Source organism: Triturus cristatus, chromosome 7 (assembly GCF_964204655.1).
Source record: "Triturus cristatus chromosome 7, aTriCri1.1, whole genome shotgun sequence".
Classification (NCBI taxonomy): Eukaryota; Metazoa; Chordata; class Amphibia; order Caudata; family Salamandridae; genus Triturus; species Triturus cristatus.
Window position 1 is genome coordinate 1,349,261,217 of NC_140590.1, and position 14,842 is coordinate 1,349,276,058.

The window sequence follows — 14,842 nt, forward strand, 5'->3', positions numbered from 1 at the left end:
TTAAACTGGCTACCATATGAAGCCAGAATTCAGCTTAAACTGGCATTTACTACCCACAAAGCGCACCACTACAAAACACCAATGTACTTAGCCCAAAAAATTGAGTTATCCGGTGTAGGCAGACCATCCCGGAGTGCCAGAGACCTGATGCTGAAACCTCCCATCTTTCAAAAGAAGAAAATGTATGAAAGAGCATTCTCCGGAGCTGCCCCCAGAATCTGGAACTCACTCCCTCCAAACATTAGAAGAATTCCAAACATGTCCACCTTCAAGAGGGAAGTGAAGATCTTCCTAATGAGCAAATTCCTACCCTAAACAACAACTGATCATCATCTGCTTTGTGGTCAGTTGCTAGGTGATGCCTAGTCTTTCTCAGATATGGATGCATCCTACCCATGAGAGGTCACAGAGACACCATAACAGTACTCACCACTGATCAAAGAGTTGGTGCCAATTAGATCTGATATAGGAGTTTGCCTCAACAGGACAATAACCTATGTAAGGGTAAACTCTCCAGATCACTACAAATGCACTCAGGCTGTACATTATTACAATTAATGGGTCCTACTCTTGTTATTGTCGTAACAAGGTACGCATCAGAACCATATGTTTAATACTACTGCTATATCTGTTGCACTCTGAACGATTTTCGACATGTAACTGTAAAGCACTCTGATACCCATGGGTCATGTTCGCGCTATATAAAACTTCGAATAAATAAATATAAAGGGACATAATTAACAGAAATTTGGATACAACAATTACATTGATTAGACATTCACTTCTATTTTGGAATGCACTCCACAATGAGCAGAGTTGCCGTTCCCAAAAATATTGATATCAAGATTGTTGTACTTTTTTCGGCCCTGTCCATGGTTCTTAAAAAACCCTTCTTAAGTGGTGTACAGTCTCTACTCGGTAGTGTGGGGCACTGGTAGAAGGCGGTTAGCGGTTTTCATGCTATATGCTCCACTAACAGGAGGAGGGATGGGAGCTCCTTTTTACAAATTGTATTCTGCAGCAGCACAGCTCCAGTGGCTAACTTGATGGGTCGTCAACAGCCCAGATCCTGAAAAGAGACAATGTTGGTCAACTTGAGAACACACCGGTGATGGACTGTATCTTTGGGCATGATCGTGGGCTGGCGAAAGATTATGTCTTAGCACAAGTGGCGTGTTGGTGCTGGTACAAAAATGTACTCAAAGATTCCAGAGTGCCCCACATGCTATGGAATTTCCACAGTGGTTGCTCCCTGGCTGTGTTGTTCTGGCCAAGATGTATGATGTGCACCCATGGGAGGAAGGAGACTTGCTTACATGGGTGGACATGTATGAGGAGCAGACATTATGGTTCTTCAATAAATTATACAAAACATATGGGGTCGCCTCCAGTCAGTTCTTGGTTTACAATGCCTTGGTTCGGCAAGCCCATTACACATGGAACGCAGAAAAGACGTTACCCAGTGTGTTACAATCACTGTAGGTAAATCTAATGCACAGGGAACATAGGTGGGCAGTCACTTGCTTTTATGCAGCCCTGTTGCAGTCGTCGAGACAGAGCACAAGGGTGCTAAAACAATGGTGGTAGAAGGGCTTGGGCACGGTATTCAATGACAAATAATGTACTACATGTCTGGAATATGTTCAAAAGGTTTCCAGGAATTCTAGGTTTACATACATGCAATTCAACTATATTCACCACACCAACTTAACAACGAAGTGCAGAGGACACATGTATCCAGCAATTGCCCCAGGTGTAATGAAAATGAAGCAGATCTTCGGCACACGGTGCAGAGATGCTTAATTGTGGGGCAAGGTGCTGCACGGTCTGACTGAAGTGACTGAAAGGGTCAAATATGTATGGTTTTTCATTGATTAGACTTTGCTGTTGGCAATTAGGGAGTGGTGGAAAGATGTATCAAAATGGTTGCAGGCAGAGAATACTGCAATGTCCCATCCCTCCAGCAAGGTGAGGGAGTGTTTCTTGCAGTGGGACACTTATCTGGAGGGAGTGGAGGCGAAGTCTGACAACAGACCACCCTGAACATATAAACTAAATACATTAATAATCTCTACATGTGAATAGGTATGTTGTAGGCGCTAGCAGTACGACTAAACCATGTGCTCGTCATGGTCGGGGCCCCCGATATTCACACCACATACAAAGTTAGGTTGGCAGTGAGATGTGTCAGCATTTAGATGGAAGCAATGTTGTAATCAGGATTGTTCAGATGTTTAACTGTTTATTTAATTTGCTTCCCCCTTTCCTTTATATATTCAGGAGACCTACTGCCTTCCTTTTACACCTTGTGTCTTATTTATGCTTTTCACTTAAAGGCAGTTGATGGTAAAGAATCTGCATACGTAGTGCCTGAAAAGTGTAATACGTGCTCTTTGTTGAAAGCACTGCATATAGTTGTTTTGATGCTAGTCAGGGTAAACTCCCTTATCCTGTATGGGCTTATATGGAAATGAATTGTTTATGCAATTTCATGTACTGGAATTTATATGCATTATATTTTCAAAAGAAAAAAATCAGGAAAAGCTCAATAAAAACATTATATAAAAAAATAATAACTTACTTCAAAAAAATCAACCACTCTTTCTTTCAGGCACTTACCTATATGCTTAACCTATATAACATATGTAAAATTGATTCCATTCAAACTCATCTACACTTATTCCAAATAATTACTCCTCGGCTATAGTTGGTCTTCCTGCTCACACACCTTATACTGCTCAATATGTTCTTGACCATGATGTCTGCTTCATTAATAACTACCTCTTTTTGCCTAAACTGTCACTGCTTTGTTGGCTTCTCTTTCGCATTAATCTCCAATTAACCTATATTTGTATAATTTTCACACCACAATGTTAATTGTGAAAGTAGATTTGAACCTCGAAATCCAGTTCAAAACATGTTAATACAATGGAGCTTTTGACTCAGTCCATAATGACATGAAGACAAACTGGTTATCCAATATCATACCTTAACTAACAAAAAGATTGTTTGCTTGTAGTAGCAGAGAGTTTTAGGCGAAGGCAGATGATACAATAAAACATAATACGTTTATTTGATACTTAATGACTCATAATTAATGGGACTGATCTATAAGATGAGCTCCTGTTCTGAAGAGAACATTGCAAATGACTTGGAATTAAATGTTTTTATTTAAGAAACCAGAGAACAGAAAGCTGAGCAATAAATCATGCTAGTAATCTCCAATCATTTGGTACATAAACATTCTAAACAAAAGTGAAACCTTTGTATAAATATCACATGCTTACCTGCGTTAGCGTCTGTACATGGATGATGTTAATTAACCGGAAGAGGAAGGACATTCTAATGGTGACTTGAGACGTGTAAGACAACAGGCGGGACTCTGACAATAGTTCAGCAACTGCAAAGAGTCATTGGTTACATTTAAACATTCACTTTTTTGTACACGTTTTTACATGTGAAATAAACAGCTCCATCCATCGCAGAACATCTAATAATAGCTGCTCCATGTTACTAGTTACCTATCATTCAGAGGCGCCTACCATTATTTGTCTCTGAATGCACAGGCTCATGATATCTGTTCAGGTTTTCTCATTTGCTGCCTGTTATTTACAGACCCCCTTCAAACATCAACACACCCTTTCGGCTACCAACGTTGTAAAAAGCCCTTGCCAGGTATTAAAGGATTTCCTCCATTACCTGCTATTTTTACACATGAGCATCTGCCATTACCTATTTACTCTACTTACAGATCCTCCAGAACATAGGCTTGCCCCTTTAACTAAAATATCTATTTAATCTGATAAGTATTTACAGACTCAGTCACATGCTCTTTTCTCACTCAGTTTCTATCACATTACTTGCTCTGATCACTCAAATGCTCCCTACCCATTAATTGATTACCTTTACTCACACAGCACACTTTTCAACATATTATTTACCCATGAGCATTTGTAAAAAATGATCCACAGACTTTGGATAAAATGGAGAGGTTTGACAGTTATCATATCTTGGAAAATAAATATTATCAATAGAAACTTTGACAATAGAAACTTAATTCGGTCTTTTACAACCATAAAAGTATACAAATAGGCAACATATTATGGTTAGAATGCCACCTAACTGGACTTCCATCAGAACTAGGGTCTGAGAGAGTCTTCGAGGAAGGTGCTCTGAACTTGAAACACTTTTGAAAAGTGCTGAATGTATTTGAACGCAATAGCCCAATAAACGGGAATTAATTACTGTAGTGCCTCTGAACGATGAGCTTTAGTCCTATAGGGTGGAAGCCTAATGAAAAGAAGGCTCAATTAACAAGATGCAGACGCCAGGAGGCTATTATCCATGAATCAGTCTCACTAGCCAAGTTGTGCTTTGTGTCTTAAACACTGACCTTCATAGTGGAGGTGTGTGAAAATTGTGTTATTACGCAAAATCGAGCGTAATTAGGCAAGTTGTTGCATGATTATGCAAAAAGGTGTGTGGTTATGCAAAAATGATGCTTTAGCATTGTGAGAAGTTGGCCTGGCATATGCTGTTCCTAGTTATAGGGACACCTTGCACCAGTCCAATTCGACTCCTATTGATGGTAGGTTTAAGACAACCTTTAAAGAAAGCTATCCTAGTGGTAGCTGTGGAGAGCAGCCTTCAGGCTAAGTCTTGAAGGAGTGTTAAGCTTATTGTTTTACCATAATAACCTCTTGAATAACCAAATGAAAGAGTAGCCCACACAGGTATATATATAAAATATATGTATTTATTCTAGACAGAATCCCACAGTCACTTTATGTGGCTAGGGGCAAAGTTACAATTCAAACAAGCATTTCTAAACACAATAAATAGCACAGAAATCAATGGGCCCCAGGGGGGGACCAAACCATATACTAAAATAGTGGTATAAGAACCACGACAATTCTACAGGCAATGCCTAGGGCATTCAGGATCGCTGGCCCCTTAAGAATCCACCCACAGTTAAGAGGAAGGGGACCCACGGGAGGCGTGTGCAGTGCGAGAAGTTGCTGTCGGGATCGCAATGTTAGCCTATGGAGAATGTCGCGGTTGAATAATTAAGGTTTAAGGACACTTCTAACAACAGTACAAAGTTAAGGCTTGAGACTTAAGGCTTTGGAGAGCCCACCACCACGGAAGTACCGAAGTACCACTGTTACCTGCCCCAGGGAAGCCGGGTGCATAGGTCGATTCTGGTGTCGGGTCGCGGGCTGATTTTCTATGGAAAAGGAGTCCAAACTGCTGCTAGCTGGAAGTGTCGCTGAAGTCGTGAAGATTGAAGTTGAAGAAAAGACAAAGATGAACCTGAAAGCAGAGGGGACAGAGTCTGGGTCACAGCACAGTGACCAGGGAGCTCACAGGAAGGAGCTTGTGGATGTCGGGTGCTTCAGGTGTGGAAGGTACAGCTGGGCTCTGCAGTCACGGGCTCCGGGAGGCTTCAAGGAAGGCCAGCCTCTGGAGGGCGACTGTCCCACGTCGGCTGAGGGTCGCTGCGGTGCTAGTGTCCCGATTGGATCCACTAAGCATTGGCAACCGCAACCCACGCAAGATGAACAAAGCAGCTGCTGGTGCAGACCCACGTGATCTGAGGGTGCTCTCCTTTGCAGGGAGCGTAGAGCAGGCCTGGAGCAACCAGGGGAACTCGTAGAAAAGAAGATTGTCCTCCGTCAGGGCCCACAAGTCGAGAGACAAGGGACCGCGGAAGGCAGCAAAATGGAGTGCGTAAAAGGGCTCCCACGGGCCACCGGAGCGGGCCAGGGAGCTGAGGGTCGGCACAAATGCTGCTTGAAGGTTGGCTCAAGAATGGGCCAAAGCACAACTTCCCCACTGGTCGGGGTCGTGTGCTGGACAAGAGGTGGCCGGTGTCTCGGGGTATGCGGGGATCTCGACACCCACGTGGTCCAGGGTGCTCAGACTTGCTGGGCACGCTCACAGGACGCTGGGATGCACTGGAGACCCACCTCGAGGTTGCTGGAAGGCGTCGAAGGTCGTGAGAGCAACGAAGTTCCAACCGGGTATCTTGTAGTCTTTTAGGTGCCTGCCAAGCAGGGGGATAACTCCTTTATCCCAAGGGAGATTTCTTCAGTCAGCTGGGCAGCAGCTCGTCGAAGGTCAGTTCTGTGAAGTCCTGTACGAATCTAAGGCTCTAGGGCAAAGTTATTCCCATATATCCCCGTGGGTGTCGAGATCCCCGCATACCCCGAGACACCGGCCACCTCTTGTCCAGCACACGACCCCGACCAGTGGGGAAGTTGTGCTTTGGCCCATTCTTGAGCCAACCTTCAAGCAGCATTTGTGCCGACCCTCAGCTCCCTGGCCCGCTCCGGTGGCCCGTGGGAGCCCTTTTACGCACTCCATTTTGCTGCCTTCCGCGGTCCCTTGTCTCTCGACTTGTGGGCCCTGACGGAGGACAATCTTCTTTTCTACGAGTTCCCCTGGTTGCTCCAGGCCTGCTCTACGCTCCCTGCAAAGGAGAGCACCCTCAGATCACGTGGGTCTGCACCAGCAGCTGCTTTGTTCATCTTGCGTGGGTTGCGGTTGCCAATGCTTAGTGGATCCAATCGGGACACTAGCACCGCAGCGACCCTCAGCCGACGTGGGACAGTCGCCCTCCAGAGGCTGGCCTTCCTTGAAGCCTCCCGGAGCCCGTGACTGCAGAGCCCAGCTGTACCTTCCACACCTGAAGCACCCGACATCCACAAGCTCCTTCCTGTGAGCTCCCTGGTCACTGTGCTGTGACCCAGACTCTGTCCCCTCTGCTTTCAGGTTCATCTTTGTCTTTTCTTCAACTTCAATCTTCACGACTTCAGCGACACTTCCAGCTAGCAGCAGTTTGGACTCCTTTTCCATAGAAAATCAGCCCGCGACCCGACACCAGAATCGACCTATGCACCCGGCTTCCCTGGGGCAGGTAACAGTGGTACTTCGGTACTTCCGTGGTGGTGGGCTCTCCAAAGCCTTAAGTCTCAAGCCTTAACTTTGTACTGTTGTTAGAAGTGTCCTTAAACCTTAATTATTCAACCGCGACATTCTCCATAGGCTAACATTGCGATCCCGACAGCAACTTCTCGCACTGCACACGCCTCCCGTGGGTCCCCTTCCTCTTAACTGTGGGTGGATTCTTAAGGGGCCAGCGATCCTGAATGCCCTAGGCATTGCCTGTAGAATTGTCGTGGTTCTTATACCACTATTTTAGTATATGGTTTGGTCCCCCCCTGGGGCCCATTGATTTCTGTGCTATTTATTGTGTTTAGAAATGCTTGTTTGAATTGTAACTTTGCCCCTAGCCACATAAAGTGACTGTGGGATTCTGTCTAGAATAAATACATATATTTTATATATATACCTGTGTGGGCTACTCTTTCATTTGGTTATTCAAGAGGTTATTATGGTAAAACAATAAGCTTAACACTCCTTCAAGACTTAGCCTGAAGGCTGCTCTCCACAGCTACCACTAGGATAGCTTTCTTTAAAGGTTGTCTTAAACCTACCATCAATAGGAGTCGAATTGGACTGGTGCAAGGTGTCCCTATAACTAGGAACAGCATATGCCAGGCCAACTTCTCACATTGGTGTGCAGCGGTTGGATTCAAGCTTGCCATTGTTTTACCAGATAACACATTGAATTTCTAAAGTGAAAGCCACAAGGTACCAAAGGTACATATAAATTCAAGCTAGAATACAATAAGTTCTACTGAACTTGGAGTTGTGTGTAGAGGGTTTAGCACACCTTGACTACAACTCAAGAGAGGGTTCAGTAGGCCACACTTAGTGTAGGTAGATACATCACTACACTAAACATGTCTTCAGGTGGCACTAAGGCTATGGAAGGACCCCAGAGGGTCCCAGTAGATAAGTATGATAATTTCACCTTTGCAGAGCTCAGGGAAATGTGCACCCTTAGGGGACTGAAGACAGAAAGAGGTGCCAACACAAAACGTCTCAAGGAGATCCTGCTCATAGCAGACTTTATGGAGTCCATAGGATCCAGAGGGACGGACAGAGTGGGTGGGCACCCCTCAGAAGAGGACACTCCCAGAGTGGAATCTGAAGAGGAACAGGAAGAGGAAGAAAATCCTGACCTGGAAGAAACAAACCACTCACAGCATGGAGGTGATGGCCCAAGAGGCACTCCCTCCACCCTTAAAAGGGGAGTGGTGGGTCCAAGAAGGAACAGATCCCCCTCAGTGGGATCCAACCATTCTAAGGGATCCAAAGGGTCCTCTGCCTCTTCTCAGAGAAGAGAAACCTCTCATGAGAGGAAATGCAGACTGATCAAATTTGAGCAGGCTAAGCTTGAGCTTAAAAGAGAACAGTTAGCATTAGACAGGGAAACCCTGGAGCTTCAGAAAGCTTCAAGAAAGTGGGGTCTAGAGATCCCTGGTGGCAGTAATGAAACCCCTAGAGTTAGAGAGAGAGTCCCTGACAATAGGAACCTCCACAAGATTGTGCCCCCCTATCAGAATGGGGATGATATCCACAAATGGATATCTGCTCTTGAAAGGGCCTGTAGAGTACAGAGGGTCCCTGTAGAGCAGTGGGCAGCAATCCTGTGGCTCTCCTTTTCAGATAAAGGGAGAGACAAGCTCCTCTCTGTAAGAGAAGAGGATGCTGATGATTATTATATCTTGAAAGCTGCTTTAATAGATGGGTTTGGCTTAACCACTGAGCAATACAGACTTAAGTTCAGAGACACCCAGAAAGCACAGAATCAAGATTGGGTAGACTTTGTGGATTGTGCAACCAAGGCACTGGAAGGTTGGTTAAATGGCAGTAAAGTTAATGATTATCAAGGATTGTATAATCTCATTATGAGGGAGCAGATTCTTAATAATTGTCAGAACCAACTTTTACACCAGCACCTGGTGGACTCTGATCTGACCTCTCCCCAAGAATTGGGAAAGAAGGCAGACAAATGGGTCAGAACCAGGATTAGGCCTAAGAACCAAGTTGGTGACCAGAAGAAGGATTCCACTAAGCCCAAAGAGAAAGGTGGGGATGATAAACAAGAAAAGTCCTCTGAAGGGCCCCAACAAACCAGTGCTGGGGGTGGGTCCCAAAATACTTCCTCTAATACCAAGAAACCATATTGCCATGTGTGTAAGAAACCTGGCCACTGGAAAACTGACTCCAGCTGTCCTAAGAATGGCAATAAAGAAAGTGTTCCTCCAAAACCAGCTCCAACACCTCCTGTTACTACTAGTAGTAATCCCCCAGGCGGTGGGAGTGCACCCAAAAACTTAGTTGGGTTCTCTTTGGGGACACCAGTGGACTCTGGCCTAGCCAGGTCCCCTGCATTAGCAACAATGGTCTGTGATGGTGGCATGGGGTTTGCCAACTTTACCATGAGCCCCAGTATTCTGGGCAGGTACAGACAAGAACCAATGATCAATGGTCAGAAGGCTGTGGCCTATAAGGACACAGGGGCCAGTGTCACCATGGTGACCAAGAGGCTAGTGCCCCTAGATCAGCTTTTACCTGGGTTTAGCTATCAGGTGACCAATATTGATGGAATCAGGACAGATCATCCCATGGCAGTGATAAATCTCAGCTGGGGAGGAGTCACTGGCCCCAAGAGAGTGGCAGTGTCCCCAAACTTGCCTGTAGATTGTCTACTGGGGAATGATCTAGAAATCTCAGCCTGGGCTGAGGTTGACCACAAGGCCCATTTGAAAAAAGGTAGGAGCTGTGTCCTAAGACTTCAGACATCCTGGAATCAACTTAAAACTAAGAAGAAGACGGGAACTTCGACGCTCTGCTGCACAGAGGACTGAAGCCAATCTCCCCTGTGGTCAGGGAGTGACCACCTTGCTAACGCAAGCACCATCCAGCGAATCAACGTCTGCTTTGCCGCCGCCTCCCGCCGGAGCCCGAGCCCAGAGACTGACAAGACCTGGACCTCCAGACCTCTCACCGCCCGATCCACAGTCCCTGCAAAGAGGAGACCCGTGGAGGCACCGAGACACGTGGAGCCAGCCATCTTGAAACGACTACGACAAGCTGACCAGTGCAACAACCGAGGCTCCCTCCAAGTTGTGCTTTGGGTCCTGAGAAGCCCAACCCTCGAGCAGCATCTGCACCAAAGGTGAGCCCTCCAGCATCTCCACGATCTGCGTGGGGCCCTTCTGCATTTTGCCACTCGACGCGCCTAACCGGTTGCTGGCCCGCTGGCTAGTGGCCATCTTGGCGACGAAATCTACGACAAACACCGCTGGTCTGGTTGCTCCAGACTGGCCCTTGCTCCCCTCCAAAGGAGCAGTTCCTCTGACCTTGCTGGTCAGAACCATCAGCTTATCTCCTTGCCTACAACAATTGCTTTTGCCAAGGCTTGTTTGCTTCGATCAAGTCGCCGACACCGCCGACAGCGAGAGCCTGCGTGGGACAGCTCGTGACTCGACTCCTGGACGTCGTCGACCTTCAGGGACCACGTGGCTGCAGAGTCAAGCTACACCTTCCTTCCTGTTTGCACCCAACATCGCCTGGTACCCACCTGGTGCCACGCTGGTCACTGGCTAGTGACTGTGAACACTGTCCCCTCTGCTTACAGGTCTTCAACATCTCCGATCCACTCTTGGATCCACTGCATCTCTTCCCGACCGACCGCCTGCAGCACTTTTGTCTACAGGCCCCACGGAACCGATAGAAGAAACCCGACGCACTTCGAGGCCTATGCACCCGCTTCCTGTGGGTGAGGTAAAGCTGGCACTCCTGTGCCCAAGTGTAGTATTACATCTCTAGTGCCTGTGTTCCAAATCTTAAGTTCCTAGGTCATCCGGAAGATTCCTTTTGCAGTAACTTTGTACTTTTTACGCACCCATTGAAACCTATGGGAGCACGCGTGTGACTATTTGCTCTGCACACGCCACCCGTGGACCTCCTGGTCACTAACTGACGTTAGCTCCTTGTAGGCCCAGCGATTCTAGAGGCCCTAGGCCTTTTCCCTTTTCTGTTCGTGGTACTTATACCACTATTTTAGTATATGGTTTGAGTGGCCACCAGGGCCTATCCATATAAAGTGCAACTTCTGTGTATTCTGTGATAATCTTGTTTGACGATTTGTGCTCCTGTGCTCATAAAGAGACTAGGGGTTACTTTGAGAAATAAATACATATATATTTTGAATATATATCTGTGTGGTGTCCTTTCATTGGTATAAAAGGGGGTTACTATTGGTAAAACAGCTTGCTTAACACGCATCACGAGTTTAGCCTCAAAGACTGCTTAGCCTACGCTACCACTAGGGCAGCTAGTCCAAAAAGGTTGACTTACAACCACACCATAAGGGTTGCTTGGCATGGTACAAGGTGGTCACTAGAAGTAGTGAACAGCATATACCAGGCCAACTTCTCACAAGCATGATTATGCAAAAACAGTTCGGCACAAAATACACAAGTGCTGCGAACGAGTCACTCACAATAGGTTTGCAGGGAAAGGCAACGTAATTTATTTATAAAGTTTTGTATGGCGCGTACATGACCCAAGCGGGTATCGGAGCGCTTCACAATTAGGGTATGATGGATACAGTAGTGGGAAAAGAACATTAGTTACATATATGTGCATAGCATGCTAGCGCTGGGATTCCCAGTTGTATAACCATGCACTAGTCAATCAGGGCTTCAGAATAGAGAGCAGTAAGTAAGCAGTGGAGCAAAGGCCTTTAAGAAATGGTTTAATTTATGGAATTTTGCAATGTAACAAAACAAAATCCAGCAAATTATTCTGGCGTAATCTAAGTTTCTCACTATCTAACATCATACCTCCTTTGAAAAAAGCTTCTCTGTCTGCCTGTTTGTTGCTTTGCCCCAGTTTCATTCCCACCTGCCAATTGGCATGTCACATTTTTATCATTCTGATTATTAACATAAAATGTTATTCACATGTTTACTGTATTGATCAAATCAAATTGTACACATTATATTACAGTAATATGTAAATTTTGCTACATGTAAAGCACTCCAATTTAACTAGGTGAAGTAATGCTATAGAAATACAAAGTTAAGTAAATAAGATGAATAAAATAGCCAGACTGCACTCTCTCCAGCTCTCACCTACTGATCTAGGATCAATAAGATGCTAAATACATTTCATTACAGAAGCTTAGCATTTACATCCTTACCAATGATATAGGACTACTTTGTACTGGACTTTTCTAGTTGAGTCCCGAATGAGAAAGGCTGAAGCGGTTTTTGAAGAACTCAACAATTTAAATAATGTTAAACAATTTAAACAAGGTAAGAATACATCTCTCTATTAAGTTGTGATATAATGTCAATAACAAAAGCATAGTATGGGTAATCGTTTCCAATTCCCTTTGTTTACACAGTGTCACGCAAGGTAATACCCCCATCCTGTATCTCGCTCCGTCGGAGCGGATATCATTGTGTTTTACAATGTTAACTGTTTTAATGCTTATTATGTACATTTGTGACTTTACTGTATTTTTCCTTCTTATTGTAGAGCAAAGCTTTGGTTTTCTTTGTGGTGTATTCTGCTTGCTGTTTTGGCATTAGTAGATCTGCAGTTAGTATAGTTGCATGAGGTTGGTAAGGAAACTTTTTTGCAATATTTACTTGTATGTGTATCATGGCTCTGCTTCAATATTTTGCAACTGTTGTAATCATTTTAGCGTATTTAGCTTAAGTCTTATGGTCTTTCAAATTCATGATTGAATTTGTACAAGATCTATAATGTGTTGTCTTTTCCTTTCTACTGGAATATTTTCGGTGCCTGTTGTGTCTGTGCAGAGTAGGGGCAGCTGATCCTAAGCCGAGCAGTCCATGGCACTTAAGATGTATCTAGTGATCTTTGAGTAGTAGAAAGTTTTAGTTTCAATACAGCCAGTTTGTCAAGTACTAATTTGATGTCGTATTTGTTTATAGCGATTTGCTTTTTGAATCTGCCTCAGAAGATGGCTCCGAGACAGACTCTGCAACTGAGGCAGAGGACAAAGTGCAAGATTCAGGCAGTAAACTTTCTGTCCAAGAAGAATCATCTGATGATGAATCAACTATTAGCACTGATCTTGTGCCTCATTTAGAGGAGGACATAGATGTACATATAGTGGAGCGTGGGAAGCTGGATTAAAGCCAGCGGCTCAAGGCTTCCATTGGAAGTGCTGAACACTGGGTGGCCCCTAACATGGTGCAGTCGGTTTTGCCTGCCTTTAGTTGTGTACCACTATGTAGAGTTAATACTGAGAACTTTTTGCCTATCAATTTCTTCTAGCTCTTTAATGATTTGTTTTTTGATGATATTGTTCCGCAGACTGATTTGAATTCTATGTCAGAAGCGGAGGAGAAGATTGGGCTGTTCTTTCTGCACTTTTAATTCCAACAGCCAATATTTAACAGTAACATAACCAAACTACATTTCCCATGAAACCTTGGGAAAAGAACAAACAGTTCATCCAATCAGCTCCATGAATGCCCCTTTAAGGTTCTCTGCAGATGCTCCTGCCTCCTCTTTCATTGCTGCTCCAGCAGCCCACAATTAAGTGCATTCAGACGGCTGGGTCCTTTTTAGGTCTCGCCGGACCCAGCGCATGCGCTGGTCTGGCGAGAATTATTGAGAGGGCACCAAAAAGTGCTACCAGGCCAGCCTGGAGCTACTGTGCATGTGCGCAGGCGCTCACGCCGCGCTTTACCGCGATTACTTTCACTTTTGCGGCTGCTTTGATGTTTGATCGTGATCGCGATCACTTTTACTTTCACGGCCGCTTTGCATAGCGAATAGGTCTCGCTTTTGGGACCTTATAAGTATTTAGTTATGCAACTGTTGCATGGCTAAACACTTATAAGGTCCCAAAGGCGAGACCTATTGGCTATGCCAATGCTGGTTTCTTATAACACTGACTTTGATATAAATGATTGCTTTGTGTTTGCTAAATACACGGAGCGCTTGATTTAGCTCACCGCTTCTCTTGCAGCGCGGCCACAGAATTTAATCGCTCGTCCACGGCCACTTAAATTTGTCAATTTCACTGGCTCGTTGAGCGGAGTGTTAACCGATAGATGGCACCGCGCATGACCTCCTGCTCGCACTCTGCGTGCCTAACCTCCCGCGGCGGACGGCACGTCAATTTCCCCTCGTTTGACAGGTGAAGCGTGTCTGGTCGCCTCTGACGATCAAGAACAGTTTCCTCAGCAACTTCTAGCACATTCTTCGTGCCTTTGGCCATAACAAGCCTGCACTTGGAGTAAGAACACTCGTGTGGGTCTGCACTCAGAAGCTAATAAGGCTCGTTATTGGGACACGGCCCGGGTAGCATTTAAGTCTATCCCCATTAAACATACTGGGAGTGTTGTGTCCGTGAGGAATTCCTCCTTTAAGGGACATTGCTCATACTAATCCAAGGTTTTGTGAGGCCTATATCATTGATTTACCTTGTCTGGGCCACCCCAGCCTACATTACCCCCTAAAATGTAGGACCCTGCAAATGATCACATGGAAGAGAACTTACCTTCCAATAGACTATACTTTTTGTGACAGCATGGATGCCTCCATTAAGCGAGCAGTGTCCCAAGCAGTGGCATCTTTGGAGAGGAAATTACGACAAATGGCAGCAACAATGCCAACAATCCCTCCTTCTGAGGGAAGGCCCTTCTGGACCTGGGGCCCCATACCCCCCAGATATGCCACCTATGACACCAAGGAGTAAAGGCGCAGATGACCCTGGTGTCAGTGTGGAAGCGTTTGATCACCTTAAGAAGACTTTTATGGACTCCCAAAGCCACCTTTGAACCGTTCATCCTCTCTCAGATCCGCCCCAATCTCTCAAATCTTTGGACGGGGGCGACTCCCCTAGTGCCTCAGATGCAGACGCAGAGCCAAATAG

At 45.4% G+C, this 14,842-nt stretch overlaps 1 protein-coding gene across 2 annotated transcripts in view; it reads right to left on the reverse strand.

Moving 5' to 3' along the window:
• TRPC4AP (transient receptor potential cation channel subfamily C member 4 associated protein) overlaps positions 1 to 14,842 on the reverse strand; it is a 749,627-nt gene that overhangs the window by 93,147 nt on the left and 641,638 nt on the right. For both annotated transcript variants that reach the window (XM_085619014.1, XM_085619013.1), the window contains exon 17: positions 3,288 to 3,400. In XM_085619014.1, the coding sequence (XP_085475140.1) occupies positions 3,288 to 3,400 (113 nt within the window). The remainder of the gene's footprint in view (positions 1 to 3,287; positions 3,401 to 14,842) is intronic.